This window comes from Sturnus vulgaris, chromosome 3 (assembly GCF_052056855.1).
Source record: "Sturnus vulgaris isolate bStuVul1 chromosome 3, bStuVul1.hap1, whole genome shotgun sequence".
Taxonomy (NCBI): Eukaryota; Metazoa; Chordata; class Aves; order Passeriformes; family Sturnidae; genus Sturnus; species Sturnus vulgaris.
Window position 1 is genome coordinate 2,352,252 of NC_142245.1, and position 25,239 is coordinate 2,377,490.

Sequence of the window (25,239 nt, forward strand, 5' to 3'; positions counted from 1 at the left end):
GAGCTCTGCAGGCTGCTTTTAAAAGGTCCTGTATTCCCACAGAAACAAGGGCAGCGTGGTTCAGAGACACTGTCCCAACCTGCCACACAAAGCCCTGCCCTGACTCTTATGAATCCCACAACAGCCAAGAAGTCAAGAGGGAACTCAGTTGGGTTCCTTTTTTAATTCGGAAGAGGTTAAAAATCAGACACATTCCTTCACCTCAGGTCACTGTCTGGGCTTTGCTCCCCTTTGTTCATTTCTGTGTTTTCTTCTCACAGCAAGTCCAGCCCTCTGTGCCTTGATAGGACCTTCTCCCCCTCCTTCCTTGGCCTACCTTGCCTTCCTTCAGGGACTGGGGTCTGCTGGGGCCTTTCACAGCCACCAAAGCAGGCTCTTTCCCCTGGAAAAAGCAAAATTTTTGTTTTGCAGAACAAAATGCAATGCAGTTTGAGTGTTATTACCATTTGCTAAAACATTCCTGCCTTCCTCATATGCTGAACTAGGATCTCACAATCTTGTGCATTTTAATCTCTACAGTAGGCACAATCCACAAGCTTGCCCTAAAAGTTACCTTTCAGGGATAAATGGCTTTCTATGAAGGTTTTCACTGTCTTCTGATACTCATCTTCAGTCAGGTGGAGTTGGGCTACCTCCTTGTTCGATGAGCACTCTTCTGTCACTGTCCTCTCCTCTTGAGCAGACCACTGTGCAGCAGACACCCCAAAACCTGCTTTATCCAGGTTCCTTGTAAACATCCTCCCAATGGAACTGTTGGACACAAGAATTACGATTGCTCTCCCCTTCATATCAACATTCCTCTCCGTGGTGCCAAAGGAGAAGATGATAATGCAGCAGGTCAGAAACGCGATGGAAACGCACACGAAGGCATACAAGAGGCAGGAAAGGGTCATGGCGAGCATTAAGTCTGTGGCCAGCAGGAAGAAATGCTGCAGGAGGAAAAGCATCGTTAGGAGGATTAGCTGCTGCCTCCTCACTCTCAAGCCAGCCGAGGAATCTGCCAGGAGTCACCGTGTGCAGCACGCTGTTATAAAGCCAGGAGCCTTGCGAAATGTGCGGAGGCAAGGCAAAACCCCGTGGGGAGGATGAATCATTTTCTGGGATAGAGCAATAATGGGGATTTTCAAGCCACGTAGGTTTTCAGGCAAAAGCAGTGCTCTGTTTGTCTTGGCTTTGCTGTGCACTTGGATGCTCTGCTGGGCTGAAATGTAAGGATTTGTTTTGTAAGGCCGTTTCATCATGTGTCATCTTTGGGGCCAGTGATGTATATAGGTTATTTGGAAGCAGACAGTTTTAAGGGATTTCTTCAAGGAGTGTGTGCATAGCACTGGGAAACCATGAAATTGAAATAATTCCCCATATCTGCTCAGCACTCTGAGGCTCTTAAATCTGCCACTCTCCTACCGCTGTAACACAGGTGGTTTCTGTGAGTCTGGGCAGGGACCCAAATGGGCACAGGAGCGGGAGCCCTGCCCTGTGTAAGCAGCTCTTGTTGTGCTGTAAAACAAACCACCCTGGGGGTGCTGTGCTGCTGAGCTCTAGGGACTGTGCCAGTCCGGGGGAGGTCACTCACATCAGAGACAAGAAACAAGCTGGGTGCTGGAAAAAGAGCTTTTTTTAAATGACAACAGAGATTTAAGGGAGAGTTCTGCTGTTTCTGAGGCAGGCAGAGCAGTGCCATGGCGCGGGGAGTAGTTATCTCTGGCTGCAGGCACAGAGCAGGGCTCCCTGCTGCAACTGTAGCCTCTGCAGAACTGGGGACAACCCAGCTGGGAGTGACACCAGCAAAGGTGAATGCTGCATCATCAAGACTCAGCTGACCTCCAGAAGAGGGTCAGGAGGGATGCTGCCAGCTCTTCTTGTGCTTTCTCACTGAGGCTGGAGGCAAGGCCTTTCTGTTCCTTCTTGGTCGTGGTGGAAGTGCTGCTGATCACTACTAAAGCCTTGGCATCAGAACCTGCTCTTTAAATACTATTTTTTTAACTATTTCTTTTTGGTGTAAAGAGTCCCCTTAAGAAGCTGTGGTTGTGTTGCAGATTGGAGTCGTGTTCATTCCGTGTTCCAGCTGGAAAGGCACTGGGAGCATGGGACTGGCTGTCAGCACGACCCACACACGTTTTACTGGTCCTGCTCGCTCGTCCTCTGTGCGAACGTGCAGATCCCATCTTGTGGATCTATAGTGTTGTGCTGTCACAGCCATCCAGCTCCAAGTGCTTTTGGGATTTGCTTTTCTGGAAAACCAGACTGTTCACCCCACCCAGAATGTGTACAAACATGCAGATCATTCTTTGGAGTGGACAAGAGGATGCGGCATCCAATTTGCTTTGCAGTGGCTCAGCAGCAGCAAGAGGCAGCAGGGCTGTGTGTATTTGGGGGGCTTATCTTACTCACCAAGAGCTTTTACAAATCTTTAAGCCCTTCTTGCCAGAAGACTGGAGCAGGACAGTCTTCTGCAAAGAATCTGTGGTGAAAAAGGACTATCTGCACTGCTTATTTAGCAAAAAGAGATATTATTCCTATTCCTGGCACAGGAGCCACGACTGCAAATGCCTGTGCTCAGTTCTGACTGGGAAAGCACATGAGTCCCTCCCCACTGGTGAGAACAGCACAGCCCTGGCCCTGCTGCCATGCTTGGCAGGGAGAGGGTGAGTGGCAAACTGAGTAGATGTGGGCACCATGCTGAGGGTGGCACTGGCCCTCTCATCCATGGATCAGCAGGAGTGGCAGTCCGGGCTGCACTGGTGTGTCTCACCAGCTTGAGGTGTGAGCAGGGCAAGCTCCTGTCTGCAGGCTGATGAGGACATACCTGCCAGGCTTTGAATGGGCAGCCTGAGCCTCCTGTATCCCTGCAGTCCTGGCCAAAAAAGGCCCATGGTGATTTTTGCTGCCAGAAAGGAAAAACCCAAAGCACTGCCTCTCTAAACAATGAGTTTGCACACTCTGCTTGTTAGGTGTGCTGACAGAGCGTGAAAAGCCTCCACGCTCCTCTGAACACTGGAGACTAAAGGTCAGCCCAAAAGGCAGCAGAAGGGGAGTGGAGGGCTCCAATCCTCCCTTGCTGGCCCCGGGTGTTTGGACTTTTGCCTGTTGGAAGATTTATTTCCTCACTGCACTTCCATGGTGATGGAATTGGGGAAGTGTGTTTCTGTGTGGGGTGCATGGAAGGTCAACGTTTCACCTCAGATCTGAGGTAATTTTTCTAGGAAAAAAAAAGAATTGTTCGAGTCCTTGGGCTTTTGGCTTAAAAAGAAAGGAGTATTTTACAAAACTTACCTTTTTTTATTAATGCCATTTATCATGAATGCAGTGACGCCACCTGTTGGCCGCCAGCGGGGCTGCAGCAGCGGGGGCTGGCAAAGCTTCCCCCCCCAATTTCCCAATTTTGGGGGGCCCGCAGCCCTGGGTGACACCTCCCCTCATTTTGGGTGACCCGTAGGCCTGAGTGACCCTTCCGGAACCAGCAGCGGCTGCTTCCCCCACCACACTGACACCAGCAGCCCTTGAGACAGGAGATGTCAGTATTCCCACCCTTCTTCTAGGCTGACCCTTCTGCTCTTACCCAGAAATCCTCTGCTTTTAAGAGGTGAAACAACAGCTACCCAGAACCACTGAGAAAATTATTTTATTTGTAATTTTCTTTTCCCCCTAAGAAAGAGTTCTTTCTTCAGTTGTTCGTCTTAGTCAACAAATAAATATTAAAATGAGAGGTGCTAGTGCAGGTCAAGAAAACACTTCAAAAGCAGTGATTATTTTAATTTTTTTTTTTATTTGTCTCCACTACTGTAATATCTGGGAACAGTCAAGAGCTCAGGCTTGCCCTGGGTTTTATATTTCCATATTCACAAGCACATAAATAAATCTATTTTGCCAGTCGATGACCCATGGGGCAACAGTGACACATTAATTGGCTCCACTTCTGGCTGTCACCAGTTTGTAGTTTGCACTACAGTCACCAGCCTAACTCTTCCAAGGGCTTCCACTGAATCCTTTCCCAACCAGCATTAATCATCAGGCTGCTGCATCATTTTAATTGAGTAGATTGTTCTTTTCAAGCCTGTTCAAGAAATGACTGATTAATGCTCTACTTCTGCACGAGGTTTGCTGTTTCTTATGCTGAGCAAGAAGTTGAGTGAATAGGTGTGCCATGTGAGCTGGGTTATTGAGTGATTCCCTTGGGTGTCCTGGGCCTCTCACAGAGGGCTCTGGTTGTTTCCAGCACAGTGATTTGGGATTTTCACAGGAGGTTGTGTGCTGGATATCTCATAGCAGGCTTGAGTCCATCTGATTGCAGCTTTCTCCACAAACTGGTGTGTTAGAAGAGGCAGAAATAAACCAAATTTTCTTTGTATCTGCTGAATTCAAGAGCTGCCTTGTGAGAGGGAAAGGGAGAGCCTGCAGGGGAGCAGAGATTTGGGATCATGTGCTGCTGTAGCACTTCTCTCTTGGGCTCACTGTCCTTGCAGGATGGCTGGAAATTGTTGTTGTGGGAGAACAGCATCTGTCTGCCTTTGCTTCTGGCCTTGATACTTCTTTAACCATGAGCAGTGATCTATAAGAATGGCTACATTAGCCTTTATTTGAGGCTTGCCAGAATTGCTGGCCACCAGCAAAGGGGACAACACCTTTGTTGGAGGTTTGGTGTCTGTCAACACTGGCTTGATTTGCCCACATGTTTCAAAATGCCTGTTACAGGAAGCTGTATATTTTAAAAATCTTATCAGTGCTGTTTAAGCTCTGTATAATTAGAGCCTTACCTTTAAAACTTTTTCAAGCAGGTCCTAAAGCTCTGTTTACTTTCTGTGTCCTGGTGCTACTAAAGGAGCAATAAAAAGCAATGTTTTTCCTGGAAACCACATCCTTGAAGTCAAACCTCCAAGAAACTTGGAGGCTTTACAGGGGAACCCCAGGGCTTTGAGGCACTTGCTGAGGGTCCAGGTTTGAAGTTGGTGCAGTTGTCATTTGGCCTCACTTTTGCTGCCTGCATTACCGTGGGCATTAAAAGTTTATTAATTATATAATTTCAATAATATTTATGAATTAAATAATTTCAATATTGTTAAATTTGCTGTCAGATTTACAATGGCTTCCCATTCTGCTGAGGAAGGGGAGGTACAAATTCATTTGTGATTTGGAGTGTGCTCAGGAGAGTTGTAGAGATTTAAGAGCTCAAAGATAAGTGCAGTGAGAGGCTTCAGAGGCTCTTTGGTGGTCAGCAGCTCTCTGCAGGCTCTCCAGCTGCTTCTCTTTTCCCCTTCTGTTTGATTGCAATCCTTACTCCAGAGTATTATACCTGCATGAGAGATCACCAAGACATTCAGTTGCTCACTGAATGAAAATTGTTGTTTAATGCCACAGAGCGTTGTTTTGTTCCCAAGCACAGGAATAGAGTTTAATTTTTGCTCTATTCCCTTTGTGTTTGTTTTCCTTTCTTTCTTTTTCCGTAGCAATATGAAAAGAGGTAAAATTAGACTTTAAAAGAGAAAAAAGTTGAAAGGAGTGGAGGAGAATAAAAGTTACTTCTTTTTTTCACTTCCTTTCTTGAAAATTTTTATTATTAGAAAAGTTGAAATGCTGCTTTTATCCCCATTCAGTAAGTCTGGAGAATTTGTACATTGAATAAGGAATGTTGTATCTCTTGCAGACTTCCTTAAGTGAAATGAAAACAATGACTAGCTAATGCTTTTTTAATTTTCAGATTGGTACCAGAAGCAATAGTTGTTGGCAATAAAAGAGTTATTTCACTAATTATCTGGCAGCTTAGTCCTACCTGACTCCTAGAAAAGCTCCTTGTTGCTTATTAATGGATGCATCCAAATGTTCTGTGATGTTTGACACCACTTTACTATTCTGGTCATGAATCTAAAGAAGAAAACTACCAGTTTTCCTTTTTTTTTTTTCATTTTTTAATCTTTTACAAAGGGTGTTCCTTTGTGATTCAATAAAATACTGACCTATTTATGTACATATCTCATTAGATGCTCTGGTACTCTTCCCATTTTTCTTTTCTGAAGGCAAATTTCCTTTCACTTGAGGCTTCTTGCTCACTGCTAACATGGTTTAGTCACAGCCTGCTAATTGAGTGGAGCAGGAGCAAAGAGAAAAAAAAATGCAAAAGGCAGCTAATAATGAGAGGTGCATGATGTGTGGACAGCAGGGCCATGTCACACAGCTGCACCACGAGAAGTTTGAGGGTACACAGCCCTCAGTGCCTGAAAACCAATGTGGGAGCACATCATTATAGGGCAAGAGTATCACAGGATCAACCTTACATCCCACAGACAACTTTAAATTATTAATTTGTTGACTTGTAGGAATCGACCTTTTCAGTTAAAATATCCTTTTATGTCTTCCATATAATTTCTTAAGGTTAAAAAAAATATACAGTCTATAGAAATTTTTGAAACCTCCACAAATATTATCAGTCAGTTTGAGACCCTTAAGTTATAACAAAGTCCTATGTTAATTAATTTGACTAATACATTGCCAGAAATAGAAATCCTTTGTCTTCTGCCAGATTGTGGCAGTGAGTTTTGTAGCCACTGGGGACTTGTAGTAATGTTCTAATGGTATATATGCACATTCTTAGAATGGTTCTGTACTGGATCTCAAATCCTTGAAAAGGTCAGCTATTCCTGAAGCACAATTGCTTGCAGAAACAGCTTCTGTTGGGTCCTGGTGTTCTGAAAACCCAGCTGTACCTCTGACCTTTCTTCCTGCCTCAGCCCTGAACTGCACTCTGCCATCAGCACCCAGCAGTGCTGGCTGCTTTGGAGCCTCCTCTGCAGCCCCCTAAGGGCTTGTAGATCTGCATTTTCCCTCAGCTCTAGGTCAATCCATGGGCCTAGGAGCCAGTGTTTCAAATGGTTCATTACAGCTGTGAAAGCTCTTTTCACACACAGCAATGCCAGAATTATGGTCCTGGTTGTCATGGTCTTGTAAAATGATTTGGGTTGAAAGGAGCCTTTGGTGGACATCTAAGTTCAGTCTCCTTCTCAGAGCTGGTTCACTTCCCAGGAGTTTTGTGATGAACTCACTGCAACAGCAATGCTGGGGGTCATGGAAGCTCTTCATGTGTGGAGACATTTAAAATATCCAGCTGGATATAGAGCTGGACAACCTGCTCTGGCTGACTGTGCTTGACTGGGTGAGTTAGACTGGAGAAATGAGGTTTTTTCCAGCCTCAGCTGTTCTGTAATTCCTTAGGATCCTGGCTATCAAGTATTCCCTGCGTGTGAGTGAGTAATAATCCAAAGGGGGACTAGTTGAGAAAATTAAATAGTGCTGGTAAATGGCCTTTCCAGTGCTCTCTCTGTAAACCACCTGACCTGGATGGTTGGTCAGGACCTTCCTTTGGGAAGTCAGCACAGTTTTACCCACAGCCCTCCTGCACTTCATGGAGGCTCTCAGGTCTCCTTCCCCTTGAAGAACCTCGAGTCAGTCTCAGGGCTGGCATTGAACCTGGAAACTTTGAAGAACAGAGACCCCCAGTGGAGATTTATCAGGTTTCACTTGACAGAAGAACATTAATGATTCTCTCTAGAAAACCAGGAGACTCAGCACAGGTCTTGAGAGCAGCAGAAATGCTACAGACAGGAGTTCTTCCACATTTTTAGGGTGATCTTATGTACCTGGCATATCTGTCTTGTTTGGGAAGCCTGAGTCCCTGCCATAAACATTCTCAAAGTTTTATGTAACCCTATCAGCAATCACCAGTTTAGAGAGTGGAACAAAATGGTCATAATTGTAAGGAAAAAAGTGCAAAATTCATCATAGGATTTGTTCATTTAACAAAATCACAGATTATTCAATGGTCTCTTAGTTAGATGAATGGAAAAATAACATTAAACATACAGATAAAGTAGAGAATAATTCATCAGAATGACTGTTCCCCATTTAGAAATGTAAGTGCTGCTTCCTCTCTCTGGGTCAGCCCCAGCTGATTAAACACCAAATTCCTAATGCAAGAGATCCCACGTTTCTCTGCTGCTGCCACACTGGGCCTTTAACTCCTGGCATCTCTCAGTTGTGGTTTATAAGATAAAATAAATCCTTTTCCCATCATAAATCCTATATGAATCAGTATTATCCTGCTTCTGCAGCTGAGAAAATTAGGTCAGACAGGAGAAATGACTTGATGGAAGCCACCAGGGAGCTCTGTGTTGGAGTGACAATTAGGGTGGAGGTGCCCTGGGATAATCAGTCGGGTCTTGATGTGTGCTGCATCCTTCCCATGCTGGAAAAAGCCAGTGGCATCACTTCTTTTTGTCCTTTGAAACTGCTGGGTGATGACAAAAATGGGTTATGTCGTGGGTTAAGCACACCTTTGAGCACATTTCTTAGAACTGCCAAATAGTCCAACTCCCAAATTCCTTTCCTGTTCAACATTAATATTAATGCAGATTTTCTGACTTAAACACATGGGCTTTTCTTGAGTGTAGAGATACCAAATTGACTTAAGCCAGAGAGGAAACCGTATTTGGGAAACCCTGAAAATCTTTTATCAGAAGCTTATTAAATGCAGAGCAAAAATATGAACTGCTAATTTTCAAAATGGAAACACCCTGGTTTTTGGCTTCCTATTCTTTTTCCCCAGCACAGTGATGGATGTGCTTTCTGTGCTCACTATAGTCAGACTTTTTCTCAAGGTCATGGGCTGAGGATTTTAAAATGCAACCTGACTGCAATTAAATTGCCTTTGCCTGTCAACACATTCTCTAGTTCTGTGCATTAGCATAGATCAGAAATATTTAGTGGTCTCTGTTAGAGGTTTGTCTCTGCAGAAAAGCAAAGGAAGCGCCCTGCAGGGAACTGAACAGGTAAAACAACCTGCTTTGGATAAGCTGTTGCAGAGGATTCTTCCATACAAAACAGCTTTTTAATAACATAAATGAATTGCAAGTGTGTTAGGTGTCCTTTTCACCTGTGATGATCCAATGTTTTACCTGAATTACCTTCATTTCTGCTCTCTCTTTCCAAAGCACTCTGGGCAATCCCCAGGAGTGTCAGTTTTAGAGACCTGTCTGACAGCAATCGATTAGGGTTTGGTGAAGATGCTGTTTGTAAGGGTTTGGTTGTGGCTTAAATCCTCTTTCTCAGTATCCCAAGGATGGAGACTCCCTCTTCTCTGGGCTGTACAGCCTTGCTGTAGCCAGTCAGTGCCCACAACCAGCCTGGTGGCCCTTCCCTGACATCACTCCAGCTGGTAACCTCCTCCTCCAGGAGGCATCGTGTGTCTTTTCTGTATATATTTGCCTGGACTTAATAATTTCATGGGGAAAATCCTAATTGCTCCTGTATAGATGAATTGTAATCTTTCAGCAGTGTTTTTCCAAGCACTGATTTTTCTGGCCCTGGTCCCAGTCAGGCTTTAGTGTCTCCAGAGGGATTGAGCCAAGCTGCCTCCCTGAATCTGCAAGATACAGCTCATAGCCTTAGATAACAAAGGCTTATGTATTTTCATGTTGTTTTTATACTTTCTGTCTAAAAACATATGTTCCACTTCCTCCTTCTTGCAAGGAGCACAAATCCCACTCCTGAAAGCCCAGTGTGCAGCTCCTGGCCTGCTGCAAAGCCGGGCTTTTCGGGGCTGTTGTCAGAAATAAAGCCTCTTTATCTCCCCTCCTGTGTCACCCGTTCTTCATCTGAGAGAAGGGTGAGGTGTAAAGCAGAGCACACTGAGAGGCTTTAATCACACTGATGCCACAGTCCCTCACTGATGGGTCTGTTCCCAGACTGAAGCCATATCTACCTGTCCTTCACATTTTTGTAAAGCTGCAGCAGCTCTCCTCAACCTTTTATCTCCTCCTGAAGTGTGTCTGCAGTTGACAGTGCTGTCTGGGAAGTGCAGCAGAGGCAGGGACAGAATCCTTCCATCTGGGTGCAAGGTTTGGCATCAGTTTGAGTTGCAGCACATCAAATTTGGACTTTGGTGCCTTGTGCCCAAAGGAAACACCTGGGCATCTCTCAGAGTGGCTTTCATTAATTGCACTGCACCCAAAATGAGTAGCTCAACTTCTCTGTTGCATGACTTTCCTTCAAAGCAAACCTTCCCCTGCCTGTTCAGGCAGTTCATGATGTGCCACAGCATTATGCTGATGACTGTAACCACAGAAGCTGCCTCTGTGCTTCGTGAGTCAGTCCTGAACTGCTGCCTACAGCTGTGGTGCAGCATTTTCAACACCCCTGGGACCTCACACAAGCTTTGCCTTCCACATGAGACTGTGCCATTCACAGGAGAATTATACTAAAACAGGTCTCTGCATCCTTTTTCTGCCCAGATTACCAGAGCTACCCCAGCACTGCCTTTAGACAGGAGAGCTTGGGCAGTGGTGTCTTAGCTGCCTTGAAGATCAGATTGGAGGGTGTGTTGTGGAACATCACAGAAGATAGGAGACAGGATGTATCCCTCTGGTTCTGGATCCCTTTAGCTCTGCAGATTTAAGCTAGGTCAGTTATAATACAGCTTGAAGCAGAAAGATGAAAGAGCTGCAATTAACATCATCAAGCCTGTATTTTCATATGAACAGCAAATGCAAATGTTAATGTAGACAAGCAAAGACCTCTCCCAACCTCTGTATGTGCTGAAAATTTAGCAAGCACATCAATAAGCTGTTCGTGGAGATACTCGTGAATATTTTTGTATTTTAGCCTTGTCATCAGCAACTTTTCAAGATAATTATGTTGTGTGAAATGATTACTATAGAATGAAAGAGCAAGCTCCAGGGTAGTTTGTCTCTGTGGCTGTTCATTTTCCAGTGATATGAATGATGGTTTTAATCAACAGGTCTGTGTGATAGAATAAATTCCACTGTCTCATCATTGCTCTGGGTGCAGGCTGTTTTCAGCCAATAACTATGTTTATAACCACAAACAGCTCCTGCTGAATCCCAGCAAAGAAAAGGACACATATGCTGTACATGAATACATTGTGCTTTATGGCTGACATTTCTGGATGCCCAGATCCCATCAGTGTTAATGAAGACAGAATAACCAAATCCTTCATTGTCCTAAGTGGAAAATCTATGTACACAGTGCTTAATTCAAAGTATATAGAACTCAGTGGGTAGGCTTCTATTGATATCAAAAGATATTAATCCTAGCCTACATCAAGAACTTCAGAGAAAGCATCAGCTACTTCACACCCCAGAAAAGGGGTTTTGAGTTAACCCAGCCCAGCTCATGGGAGTATTACAGAGGACTGATAGAGCTGGGCAGACAGCAATGAACCTCTTCTGCTGAGGGTCCCAAAATGCTGCAGCCCCTGCAGCCTGCAAGGGGATGCTTAAATTGCATCACTTTCAGGAGGATTTGTGGGGGTTTGGTAGCACAAGCTGCAGCAGCTGTGTCAGGGCAGGGATGGGCCCCAGCACACTGAGAGAGACAGAAAAACTCAAGTCCTTCCTCCCCCTTCCTTTTCACCCCAGCTGGCAGCAAGGCTGCTCCTTAGCAAGTGGTATGGCCCTGACCAGGCTGTGTCTGTGCCCACACAGATGGCAGCTTCTCCACAAGCCAAAGTATCTCTGTCCTTTGTAGCCTCAGTCACCAAACTGAAAGGCAAACTGAATTCAGAGGCTGTCCCCAGTTAACTCCTGGATGCTCTCTTGGACATGCAAACTCAAAGTCCTTGTTTTGCTCAGCACTGAGCTGCTAACTTGTCCCCTTGCTGTTTGCCTCATCTGAGCAGATAACTACAGTCACTCACAGAGCAGCCATTACACAAGTGGACACTCGGTCAGGCCAGTCTTAGTATTGTGTACATGGTAGCAGAGTTACAGAAGTGACCAAGCTCTCCTGGCTCTTTTAGCACTTCTCATGTTCCCAAAATATTGTTTAGGCATGATCCAAAATTTCTATATGTCTGTGCCTGAAAGCCAGGCAAAATCACTACATTGTATTTTCCAGCCCTTTGCCTAGGATGCAGCAAAGGGCTGAGCATACTCCACTGTGTAAGGATTTGTTCACTTTTGAACGCAGCTCTCTAGCAGCCTCAGTGAGCTTTACAAAATGACTTGATGCAGCATTTGTAAGCAAGTGGACCTTAGGGGAGCAGGGGAGGTGTTACTCAGTTGTCAGTGATATTAAACTAAGATTGTTTGGCTGAGTTTGACATTCATCTAATGAAAACTGGTTTTCATTTGCTAGCCTTTCAAATGTGTCCATCTGTAATTAAATCCAGCCTCTCCACCAAATAAAAGGATACCTCACTTACAGGTAAAAATTTGGGGCTGAGTGTGTATGGTATTTATGTTGGCTTTTCAGTGTCTAATGCTCTAACTTTAGCATTTACTTGGGTTGGGTGTTCTGTTTATATTTTTTTTTCCCTGGCAACTTGAGTCAATAGCTCTGGGGTAGAAACTAGAATGTAATGAACCATGCAAACAAATCAGTGGACTTCAGATATACTAAATACTGTCAAGTGTGTTGGATACATAAGCAAAACCCAGGATTATCAAACATGTTTTGTATTCAGAGCTGTGTTAGTGAGTAGTGATGTTACCCAAAGCCAGCAAACTGAAGTGGTTTATGGGCTCCATGCTCTTCTGCTTTTATAACCAGCACCTCTCTGCCTTGCCCCTCATTTCAGTTACTGGAAATAAGGGTCTTTTTTTTCCAGCTCCACATTTATTTGTTCATTCAAAGCTAAACCAGCAAAGTAAGGAGATGCTGTATCTGCTGTAAGTCCCTTGTATTTCACCAAGCTTCAGACTTGAAGGCTTACCAGATGCCCCTTTTTTTTTCGTCCTTGAGACAGGATTCTTAAAGGCAGAAGTCAGATACATTCAGAAAAGGTTAATCATTCACAGTGGCACTGTAGTTAGTAGCCTGGGAATGGAGACTAAGGAAATTGATGTTGGCTTTCTGGGGCAATTTAAATGTTCTTGAAAACTTTTTCTCTGGTCTTCCTGAAACCTTCCTTTCTTGTTTACAGCATCTTAAGGATTTTCAAAGGATGAATTAAAATTCAAATTCTTTAGGAAGATAAATCTAAGGAAACATATAGAAAAAGAACTAATGTAAAACTGAAAACCATTCACCTGGGAAACAGAAAAGGAAATTGTACTTTAGCATGCAATGCACGCCTCATTGGATTTTACTAAATTGCCCTTGCTTTAGCACTGAATTTCAGGAGAAATACAGCATTCCACAAAGCAGGTAGAATCAGAAAGACTTTAAATGATTTCTGGGATATTAAATTCACAGAGACTAAGATATACTGTGCCAGCCTAATTATTTTGAAATACTGCGGGTAAATCAATAGACTTACACTTAATGTTTAATTGTAGGGACCATCTATTACTTCCACTGTGTGGGCCAAGTCCTGCTCTCACTTGCAATTAATGAAATCTTACTACAGGCAGTAATTCTGTGTGAAACGGGCAGCATTTCAGCACTCGTTTGATGATACATGTTGTGACAGAAAAAAAGAGCCAAGAGCAGAACACGTGGCTCTTGCTTTCCCGCTATCGGCCTGGGGGTGGCATTGCAAAGATCTCCACAATGAAGAGCAGATGACAGCAGCCAGTCCACTAAAGGAAAGTACATGGTCATTCTCGGTGGTTTTCTAAAAGGAAAGGACCTCTTGGGTCTATACTGGGTCAGGTGAGCTTCTGTCATCCAAAATCAATGCAGCATCTATGCAAATAATGGCTTTTCTCTAATTCGCTCAGAATTTGTCACCTTGGCTCTTACCTGCTCCCTGCCAGGCTTAGGCAGTGCTGGGAATGTGAGTTCCTGCTCCAGCTGAAAGCTGGTGGCCAGGAAAAACAGAGAGTCATTCCCAGTTTGGGGAAAGTAGATTCTTCTTGCTTTGTATTCTCCATGGCACTTATTTAGAGATGATGATGGTAGACTTTAAATTGTGACTGCTTGGCATTGCCAGGGGTACTTGGGTGTTTTCCAGGCAGAACATTGCTGTAGCGTTTGTTTCCAACTTGCTTCTAGGTCCTTGTCTGTCTTCCTCATTAAAAGGATCCAGGTTTTGAGCTGGAAGCTCCCAAGAGCAGAGATTGCTGTCTGTACATTCCCTATATGACTGGAAGAGAAAATGTTTTATTTCACTGCTGAGATCTCCTGGCACAAGGTTCACCCTGTGCCAGTGTGCAAGTGGAGCAGCATCACCACACCTGGGCAGCAGGGGCTGTGTGAAAATGTAATTCACAGAAGAATGTTATCCATCCAAATAACTCATTAAAGGGACCAGGTATTTGGATTATCCGAAGGTCCTATTTTCATCATCCCCCCTTTGCTATGTACTGATGTCATAGCCACCTAAACTTCACCGTCCGCATCTTTCCTTTGGGTCTGTGGTAGGCTGGAGACGTCCTGCCCTAGAAAAGCTCCTTGGGGAACGTGACTCTCCTGTTGCTTCCATCCTCCTCCCTCTGCGGCTCCCAGCATACCTGCCCTCGGCAGGATAAATCCCTCGGGACAAGCCAGCACCGCCTCTCCGGCACTTTATAAAAAGTGGGGGGAATCTCCCGTTGCCATGACAATGAGCCTGTCGGGATGAGCGTTTCTTTTTGTGAACAGCAATTCAAAGCTTAAAGCAATGCTGCTGCCTACCAAAGGTTATAGGGCCACGCGTAAAGAGAGCTGGGCAAAACCTCGGGAAAATAAAGGGGCCAGGGGGAAGCTGGGCTGGTGCCACGGACCCTTCCCCACTGGGGCTTCGAGCAGTGCAAGGCGATTGCTTTTCTGCCTCTTTGTTCCCGGCCCTGGCACAAATCAAATCCAGCCTCCCTTCCCCCAGCAAAGCTCCCGCTAAGCTGGAGCACACTAGAGCGAAAACGGATTAAAAAAGAAAAATCATCCTTGCTGCAGCAGATGAAGAGAGAAGATAAATCAGCGAGATGGAGGGTGCTCTACCCCGGGGCTGGGCACGCCGCTGGCAGCGAGGGGCTTCAATCAGAGATGGTCGGGGAGCCCGGGGGGTGCCAACCCCTCCTCTGCGTTCTGGAGCTGCAGCACCAGCGGGCCGGGAGGGGCAGCGGCCAAAGCCGCCGTGGTGTGAGTGTCCCGGAGCGCTGCCGCTCGCCACGCTGGAGGGAGCTCCTGAGACGGCAACAGCGCCGTGTCCCGCTCCAGCCCTCCCGAGGCAGACCCCAGAACGATGGAAACACGTTATATTTCAGGATGCTTTTACCCCAGAACGACGGAAACAGGTTATATTTCAGGGTGCTTTTAATAGCGGATGTTGGCAGACAGGTTGTTTCTTTTTAGATCTATGAAGAGTTGTATTTTTTTTCCCCCAGTGGAAATTAGTCTTATGTAGGTTGTAAACAGCCTATGTAGGTCTTTAAATTTTTAAAATATTTTTACATACAAAATCTGACCTTCTTGGAGCCACGTGACTCTGGGAGCCAGAAGAATGCATTTTCATGTTGAGCGTGATAAAGCATTACACTGTAAATTATCCTTTCCCCCATCAGATTTGGATGAGCCAAAGTGGGAACTGGGATGTGCTCATTGCTGTGGGTTGGGCTCAGTGTGGCTGGTGTCAGTGTCCACAGGTCACCTGGCAAAAGCATGCCCAGAAAGAAAGAGGTTCTTGCAAGCATGGGTGGAAAAACAGCTGGGCACAGGAGAACTGGGGAGAAGACTACAATGAAACTTGCTTGGTTTGTGCAGGCTTTGGCAGCCTTGAGATCTGGGTTAAAACTGGTGAAAGCTGCCCAGAGGTGAGCACTGAATAAGGACAAATGAGACCATATCTTCCTTGAGCTGGTTAAAGATTGACTCTGTTTTGGCACTTTTCCTCAGTTCTTGTTTCTATTTGCTTCAACCACTGGGTGCTGAGCAGTGATAACCAACCCAAAAGGCTCCATCCTTTGTGGAGAGGCTGTCTCCAGAGCACCCGGGGCAGTGAGGCTGAGAAGGACTTCCAGTGCTTGTAGCATGGTGAGAGACCCCAGATAACACCACAACCATGCCAAAAAGGGAACAGTGAAAGGGGCTTTGGTTATAAGGTGTGATCTGTAACCAGAGTTGTGATGTTGAAGGACACTCAAGCATTTGGGTGTGATGTTCTGTACAGGCCTTAAAATACAAAGAGTCAGGACCACACTCCCCAAAAAATGCTGGGTTTTCCCCGGTGTTGTTGTGCCAGCAGGAATGGATTAAGGGAGGATTCCCTCATTTGGGAAGGGGGGTGCTCCTTAATCCCCAAAGCCTGGATTTAAAGATCCTAGAGAGAGTAATCACAGACAGTGGATTAACATCTGTTGGGGAGCCTGGCAGGAGAGGGCAGCGTGGCACTGCCAACCCCAGGTTTGGTCATCACCCTTGTTTGCAGCTCCTTTTCTCAGGCCTGTGTCTTAGACATGTTCACTTGGAAACACAAAATTCACAAAAAGGAAGACATCAAAAGGAGCATTTCCTCAAGTCATGGATGATTTCCTGCAAGTGAGAAGTGTGTAAAACATGTCTGGGACAGGTGAAAAATGATGGCAGGGGTGTGGTGTGTTTATTTGTTTTTATAAGCACCTTTAATATTGCTCTTGCAAGGTTTCTGCCACCACAAACTGAGTCAGCCTTTAGCCAGAAGAAGAAAAGGAGGAGATGCTTGTCAATCAACAGAAACTAGCTGGTGTAGGGTCATCTCTATGCTGCCCAGAGGCGTGTTGGCCTCCAGCCACAGTAGAAAACCCATAGTTAGTGCCTTGTTTGTGTGGGAAGCCTGGAAAACAGAGTTGGTGGCAATATGGCCCTCATCAGTTATTTACTGTGGCTTAGCTGTCAGGGAGCAGGAGCATGCACTGCTTTTCCCTGAGAATGCCCAACTCAGTCTTTTCAGCAAGGTCTGACTTCTTTCTCATTCAAAACAAAACCTTAAAACATGCAATTTCCATACAGATATAGCGCAAGTGAAGTATTTTGCCTGGCTGAGGCATATTTCCCCTGGGAGATTTTGCAGGAGAAATGGACCATATTGGCTTTTCCAACTGGCCTTAGGTACTGCTGCAGCAGCACATGAACTCAGTGATGTGTGCATTTATCTGGCAGGAGGCAGTTGTCTCAAACACAGTGAGGATCAGCTCCCCAAGACCTTCACCATTTCAAATTTAAAACTGCATTATTTATTCAGACAGGGTTTTCTGGCAGCAAACCTCGCATCCTTTTTTGCATCCTCTGTAGTCAAGAGGAAGGATGGTGATAAGCGTGATGGTGCCCAGAGCGTGGCCCATGTTCCCTGGCAGTGTCCAGGCTCAGCTGAGCTGGGTGGAGCAGTCAGGCAAAAGCCAGGAACCCACCTCGGGCAGGGCAACTGGAGCTTCAGGTCCTGCTGTGCATTGCCTTCTTGGCTGCATTCTTTAAAAGTTCCCTTTGGGCAATGCTGGATCACCTCCCTGCCCTCTGACAGGACTGCTGCTGCTCTACCCCAGCCTTGCAAGTGCAGCCCATCAGCCACCTTGGCTTTCAAGTATAATCAAGTGTGATCACCTCACTTCACCATTCCTTGCTCCACTGAAGGTTGGTGTTTTCTCCTCTCCTGCCATTGCACCTGCTCAGCCACGCTGATGGAGAGGGGGTTTTTGTTCTCCTGCCATTAATGCCCAGTCTTGGGAGACTCTGCCCAAAAGAGGGCACATCCACCCCCGGAGCACGGCAGAGGAACACCCAGGTACCATCTGCAGAGAAAGCTCCATCAACAGGTTACCCACTCCCAAACTTGCATGCTGCTGGGACAGGTGTCACATGCCCCATGTTGACAGACCTGCACAACTGTGGGGTTTTCTGCCTTTTTTCTTTCCCTTCTGGGCTATGTCTAATTGAATTTGGATAGTAGGGGGTTTTTGTAAGAGACTGTGTCACTGCTCTGGAATACCCACTCCTCCAATTCATCCTTTCAATTTAAATGCTACCTAGGAGCTGTGCTAACCCTCGCCTCTTAAAGGGTGAAAATCCTTTCTGTTGTTGAAAACTGACTGTGTGCAATTCTCTGAGGATCAGCACCAGTTTGTACCATGCACCAAATAGGAGAAGTGGTCTGAGTCTGGTTTGTAAATCAGGTCACTGACATTAGCAAGGCAGGAACAGCAAACACCCTGGTGCTGTTCTCCCATCTGTGCTCAGAGGAGATCCAGAGTGTTACCAGCAGAAGGGCTGCAGGGACAGAACAAGGTGTCTTGGCAAACCTGTGTGTATGTAATAGTCAAGAGAAGTTTTTGTTTTCAGCAGGAAGTTTTCCATCACTCCCATGTAGTCATCAGTGTAATGGCAGCATCCAGGGTGCTCAGAGAGATAATGCCCAAGAATAACATCTAATGGAGAAGGGTGGGAGAGAGAAGATGAACAACTTTTCATTGCTGCCATATGCTTCAAATCCCTTCAGCTCTCTTTCTATACTCAAAGTTAGGATTTTTTTTTTTTTATTGGCAATTTTTATGCTGTTTCAAAGGAGCCAGATTAGCAAAGCAAAACCAAGGAAGTAACTGCCTGCCCACCTCTGGGATGCCTTCCTGCTCCTGCCTGCTCTCAACACCTCATCAACTCACCCTGCCCACTTCAGGCACCTTCCTGGTTTTGCCATTGTGATCAAATCAAAGAATGAAGAGTCCTTTGCTCTGAACAGAGACCACCAAGATAAACCCACGAGCTTCTCTTCAAATCTCAATGCATGCCTGGACTGCTGGAGAGCATCCAATGAGAGGGAGGAGATAGATCACAGCCCGTGGGGGAGAGGGCAGTGTCTGAACCTGCTGCACTGGTTTGAGCATCCCGCAGGCTCCCTGCCCTGGCCAGCAGAGGCTGAAGCTGATTTTTCAGTCAGGGCACTGCTGGGGATGGAGGGGGAGAAGACTTGGCAAAGCCATGATCCTGTTTGCTCTGATCACTAAAGGTCACGAGATGGCTCCGTCTGTCAGGGGGAGGAAATGAACTCTGATATCTTCAGCAAACTAATTTCAGGCTTGTACTGATTCCCCTTTCAGTTTAATTTAATCATCTTTGGTGTCTGATTCTACAGACATGGCTTTATACTGCTAAACCTTTGCTGCATATTAGCTGAGAGGCAGCTGGAATTTGAATTTGATTTTGACTATAGTGAGAAACCTTATATTTAGCACTTGGCAAATCTCTCGAATGCAGGAGCACATCAGTTTATAAATGCAGGTTGCTTTGATCAGTGTAATTTTGGAGGCTTAAGTATGAGAGAGAGAGAGAATATAGGCTGGGTACTGATACCTGTAAAGGAGAAATAGAGAAGTATTCTGCCAGGTAATTGGAATTACATTACTCTACAATATCAGCCTGCCTAGAATTTGCTGCAAAGGATTGTTTGTAATAGAAAAATGCTTTGGATTACAAGGTACTTCCAATGCAGTTCTTTGTAGTCTGCAATATAAGGCTCAGGTACAAAAACATGCTCTCTCAGGTGAAGGGACTGAGGACAGCCAAGAATGGATTGAGCCAGGGATGTGATGCAGACCAGGAAATGAAGACAAGCTGAAATAGCAGTGATATAAACTACCTGCTTCCATCCCTCTTCTCTGTTGGACAAAACCCCTGCTGGCTTCTTTGCCATGTGGGATGCCAAACTAAGAGTCACTCTTGGCATTAAAACACGTGTAGGATGCAGGGTTTTCCCATATGTTCTAACAAAAGCAAGTACTTTAGTTTGCAGCTTGGGGCTGGAGCTGGAGGCATTCCCAATGATTGCCTCTTCCAAGAGCTCGTGTCACTTTGGAACCTGTCCTGTTTCAAAAGGAGCCACCTCTGACCAACTTCAGAGCAGCTCCTACAGGCACATGGACCCAGCTGTGCTGCTGTACATTCTAGAATGCTCCCTGGAGATCCCTGGAGCCTGGTTTTGTTTTGGAGTTGCTGTTAGAGGGAGGAGTGCTTGGCACCTGCAGGGTAGGGAGCAAAGGCTTTTAGCAGCTGGGAGGATCATCTGTGGGCTTATTGCTTCCCAAGAAAATCTTTGATTTTTAGAGAGAGGGTTCCCTTTGCATAGGAAAAGTGATTGCTTCCAGAACTTAGGAGTACATGGTTTTAAGGAGCTCAGGTTCTGCTCCCAGCAGAAAGAGAGAAAAACTAAGGCAGTAGCAGTGACTTTGCTCTTCATGTTTGCATGGGCAGAAGAAAAAATGGAGCTTCAATGAAAATACTGTCAATGGTGTTGTGGGCATGATAATGGAGCATTCACCACCTCCCAAAAAGCAGTAAGATGAAGAAGTGACCCTTCCTATTGCTTCTGCTGACTTCTGGCTTCCAAGAAATACATACCATCACTTTGATTCATGTGCTGAGGAAAGGCAGTTTATTTTTACAATCAGCCAACACTTTGAGTTCAGATCTTCTGGAACAGAAATGAAAATGGAGACTCCCCACCTCATGTGTGAGGAAAGACCAATATTTTCAAGGTGCTGTTGTGTGATGGTGCACTGGGACCTCAGCTCTGATGGTTGCTCATTCTCTGCTTTGGGGCTGTGCCTTCCTCTACCCAATGTAACTCCTTGGGAAGTTTCACCAGGAGATCTCCACAATTGTAAGGTTTGGTCTGTGCTAGTCCCCAGCACAGCCCAGAGCACCCGACCTGGAAGCTTGAGCACACAGGCCTCTTCCCCAGGCACAGTATCAAGTGTTGTTTCCCACTGCCAGAGCTCCTTCCACCTTCTGCTCCCCAGCCCACCACATCACCATAGGCCAGCGAGAGATGCTGCAATGATGATTCTTGCCCCATGGCTGGAGCGAAGGCACAGGAGATGTGGTTCCTTGCAGCCCTGTGCTCTTTGTGCCCACGGATCCCAGGGCAGGAGCTGGTTTGTCTCTGTGTGAAGAGCTGAGCGCGGGCCAGTTGGCAGCGCCTGCGCAGGGACGCCGTGCTCAGAGCAGAGTGGGGATTGATGCACGGCGTGGCTAAAACGGATTGACAGATTTGCAGAGAGCGACTTTCATGCATCCCATATGTTGCTTAGCTTTCTCTGGGGTGACTTAAGCAAAAAAAATCTTTTGCTGGAGGAGAATTAGAGTATTTGTATACTTGGCCATTTTTAAGTGTCTCTTTTTTCCCCTTTGGCTTGACCTGATGTGGTCAAAAAGAATAAAAGGTATCAGTTAATCATTCTGGAAGCGTGCACAGATGTATTAAATAAGTACAGTTTCCTGTGGCCCTAACAGCAGGCACAGGAAAGTTTCCAAAATTGTCAAGAGGTTCTTCTCTCTAAGAACTGCAGCCCTGACTAAGATTATCAAAGATACAATGCTGCTAAAGGGCACAGTAAGTGCTGGGCACTCTGATTTCCACCTGAACTTTTGGCTTGTTACCTATAGCAGAACTTCTCAGAAAGTATGAAATGTAACCTTGAGGTCAAACAAGAACTTTTTGGAGCAATGCCATTTTTACTTCTCTCTGTTTCATGCAGGCAAACACGTGCAGTGCAGACCATCAGTCCTGATGAAGTGCCATTGTTTAATACTGAAAAAATGCACATTTGATCTAGTTCGCATTTCCTAAAAACTGTGTTATTGATTTGACAATATATTTTTCCTCAGACAAAAAAAATCTGCAGTTATTTATTCATTCCTGCCCCTTGGAGAGCTCGCTACCATCTGTTTTTCTTGGCTTTGCATTACCTTATTTTTTTCCACTTGTTCTTTTCCCACTGTGCACCACTGAAGGACTATACTATACATTATCCCTTAGCCAAATTATGCAGGGTATTGTAAACATGTTGTTAACTTTGCCAGCTGCAAAGTCAAGGGCTCTGAGAGATCTTGCTTAGTACTGGAAATGATCTTTGAAGCAAGAAGGCAGCCTTTTGGAAGCAGATTTGCAGGGCAGCGTGACACAAAAGTGTAATACTGCTTTTGCAAAATGCTAGGGGGAGGAAAAGGAGCAAATACATTTGTTCATGGATCCCTACAAATTTATCACAGAGGCCAAGAAGTCCCAAAACCAGTATCTGCTCAGCAGCCACTGATAAAACACAGCAGGGCCCTCCTGTGTCCTGATGCTGGGACCTGCAGGATCTGGCAGATGGGAACAGCGATTGGAGCCTGATAAAGTCCCACACTGCTGTCCTTTCAGGCAGGACAGGACCATGCTCAGGGCACATCACAGGACTGGAGCTCCTGCAGTGTCCCAGAGTTATCTCTGGAGCTGGAGCAGCCATGTCCTGCAACCAGCGTCCTGGGACAATGCAAACTGCAAAGCATCTTGTGCAACCTTGCAGGGTTGGGGCCCATTGCTGCCCTCAGAAATATGAGTTGAAGGGGAAGAATCACAGGTGTGTGAGAATAATTCTGTGTAAATATCCCTAGTTATACATCTTTGTGTATCTTTTGATCATTCAACTATAAGAATGTCAGCAGCAGCAATACCACGCATACCAGAAATCATGCCTCAAAAATATACAAAAACTTTAAAACCCTCTTTATGAAATTTATCTGTTCTCTTTGTCTGTCTTCTGGTGACTGAATGAAGGTCATGCATTCAGGCTTTCATCCCATGGTACACTACCCAAAAGGGCAGATATCTCTGTGGGAGACACCACTTGAGCTCAGGAGTGGGGAGTGCAGGAGGGTGGACTAAGCAGCACAGAAATTGAGGTGACTGTCACTCTTGCTAATAGGGAGGCTGGCCGTGGGGCTGCACAAATGCACTCCCAAATTATTTGAAGAGGACTAAAAAGCAATGTGGATTATAGGACTACAGGAAAGAGCCCATTTCAGTGGATGGTGGACATGTAAAAATACCTGCACAGGCTGATAGTACTCGTACAGCCCTCAGTGAAATGCAATTGTCTGATTTCACTATAAATTCATAATGAATGCTTTTGTGCTTGGATTTAGACTGACAAGGAAAGCAAAGGCATCTTAAGTTTAGAGGAGATTTGAAGTGTAGTTATGACAGTCCTTGTTTGGTTCCAGAGGAGTGTCAAACAGCATTTTGGGAAGAGGCCAGGGGCTGCACAGGAGCACATGGTGCTTGGCTTGGCAAAGGCCCATCCTGCCCAGCATCCTTCAGCCATCCTCCCTGTGCAACAGCTTAAGACCTTAAAAGGCTGCTGCCACCAAGACCAATAGCTGGACAGGGCATTCATCTGGATTATTTAGGGAATTCAAACCTGTCTTTTTAATTATTCCAGCAATACTTCATCTTCCTCTGCAAGGGTTAGCAAAGGATCACCAGTTCAGTTGTACTTACACAATGTGGCTGTGAATATCCTATGACTTATTGCACTATCCCTGATCTTTTCTCAGGGTTAAGAGCTTAGGGGCGAAGAATTGTTTGGCTGAGTAAGATGTATTTCTTTTTGCAAAGGATAGATGATGTTTTTCCAGCCCTGGAAGTATTCTTGTGAAAGTTATTTTTTCTTTACAGAGTGTTTTATTACTATTATGGGCTTATGTTCATAGGCTTGCACTCTCATTAAGGGGCACAGATTTAAATAATTTTCATCACGATTTAAATCAGCTAGCAGGAAACACAAAATTGATTATTTAAATTAATCTTGTTCTTCATTTGTAGTTTTTAATTATTTTCCTAAGGAACAACTGATACGTCCTCACTGGAGCCTGGTACTCTTTTTTTTCACTTGTGATCAGGATATGCTATTACCATATTTATTTAAGAATCTGCATATTCAGTCTAAAGTTACTTAACAATTTTCATTTATGTGCCAAACTGATGACTGACACTTCTACTCCATGGCTTATTTTAATGTTTGTGTTAAGGAGCACTGCAGGAAAAAGTAACATACATTAGTTACTGTGCTCTAATTTAAATCACATGCTAATCTTAAATATGATAGACAGATGGGGCAAGGGGAAGAACACAGTGATCAAAACTGATTCTGCATTTGAAATGGACATTTTGAACACAGGAAATATTACCTTTGGCAGCAGGTTGGAGTGTTTCTAATCATCAAATCCTTATAAAGACTAATATGGGGGAAAGTGCAATCTCCTGTTCCCTCTTTGTTTTTAATCCTCCATGGTTTTCTCGAATTGGAGTGACCTGAAGGAAAAAGCATCTTTCTGTGTGTCCTGAGAAGAAATGGGTCTGTAGGAAACGGGCTTAGAGTCTCAAGAATCCCCTGATCCAGTTGGTTCAGAAATACTTCAGCTACTGCAGTGGCTTGACTTAATCTAAAATTTGTAGGGGTTAACTGCTATTTCTTTTATTATTACAGTGAAATTTAGGCCATAATGTTTAGTGCCACTGGTTCAGGTTTTAAATTAAAACTATCACATTTTAAATATATAATTTTAAAAAAATCGTATGCTCTGATTTTTCTGGAAAAAGGACATTTTGAATTTTCATCTGCCTTTCATTTGTATCAAATTTAACTCAGGGCAGCTGCAATGACTTGAGGAGCCATATTTCTGATTCACACCAGTGTGTATAAGAAAAAGGCAAAAGCAAAATTAACCTTTTTTGAAAAACTTTGAGATAGATCTATGCATATACACACTTCTTTTTCAGGTTGAAGGGATTAGATAGTCAAATTCATCCTTTAACTCAGCTGACTTCAGTGGAGAAACTAATGTCCACGTTAGAGACCTGGTTTGTTGTTGGTTTCAACCATGAAAACAGAGAGTCCAGAGCTCTCTGGGAATACACAGGATGGGATTTTCCTGTGCTCATGGATGCACCAGCCTCGCTTCAACGTGAGTCTCAGCAGGTTCCTCTTACTGAACCTCTGTGCCACCCATTACCCCAGCACCTCATGGCATGTGGAGGGATTATTGCTCCCTCCCTCCCTCCCTTCCTCTCTGCCTTGTCACTCCTGGAATGGTGCAGTGCCTCTCTCCTGGTGCTGAAGTTTGGCAGCCATCAGCCCATTTTGCCAATTCCCTGAGACAGTTTCCTCCAAATCACGCTTGAGACTAAAGACAAAACAGCAAAGGCTTGATGTCTTTTTGTTCCCCTGCCAGAAGCTGTATGTACCATGCCAAGATGTGACATGCAACACCTTGCATTACAGACACACATCACTCATGCTGACTCAGAGCAGGGAAACCCTCACTGCCTTGTCCCACATTATTTCTGGTCTGATGCACCAGGGAAAGGCTTCAACTTTGTGGTGAGGTTTAAAACCGAGTTGTTGGGGTTTTTCCCTTGAAGTTTTAGCCTGGCTTGGGGTTTTCTGGGGAGAGGTTGGGTTGTTAGGGATTTTTATCAGAAGCCTAAATGTTCTTCAGTAGCCGCTGGCTCCAAACGATGCTTCTGGCTGCAAACCCACTGCAAAGAAATAGAAACCAGGAGCAACAGAGTGACTTCAACAGTGGCAC

General features: G+C 45.1%; 2 protein-coding genes across 4 annotated transcripts in view; one reads left to right on the forward strand and one right to left on the reverse strand.

The window, feature by feature from the left end:
* The window catches only part of LOC106865168 (uncharacterized), a 28,314-nt gene extending 27,292 nt beyond the window's left edge, over nucleotides 1-1,022 (reverse strand). For all 3 annotated transcript variants that reach the window (XM_014895057.2, XM_014895055.2, XM_088162802.1), the window contains exon 1: nucleotides 554-1,022. In XM_014895057.2, coding sequence (XP_014750543.2) covers nucleotides 554-947 — 394 coding nt within the window. In that variant the 5' untranslated portion in view covers nucleotides 948-1,022. The remainder of the gene's footprint in view (nucleotides 1-553) is intronic.
* The window catches only part of PAK5 (p21 (RAC1) activated kinase 5), a 159,196-nt gene that overhangs the window by 46,398 nt on the left and 87,559 nt on the right, over nucleotides 1-25,239 (forward strand). The gene's annotated exons all lie outside the window — the stretch shown is intronic.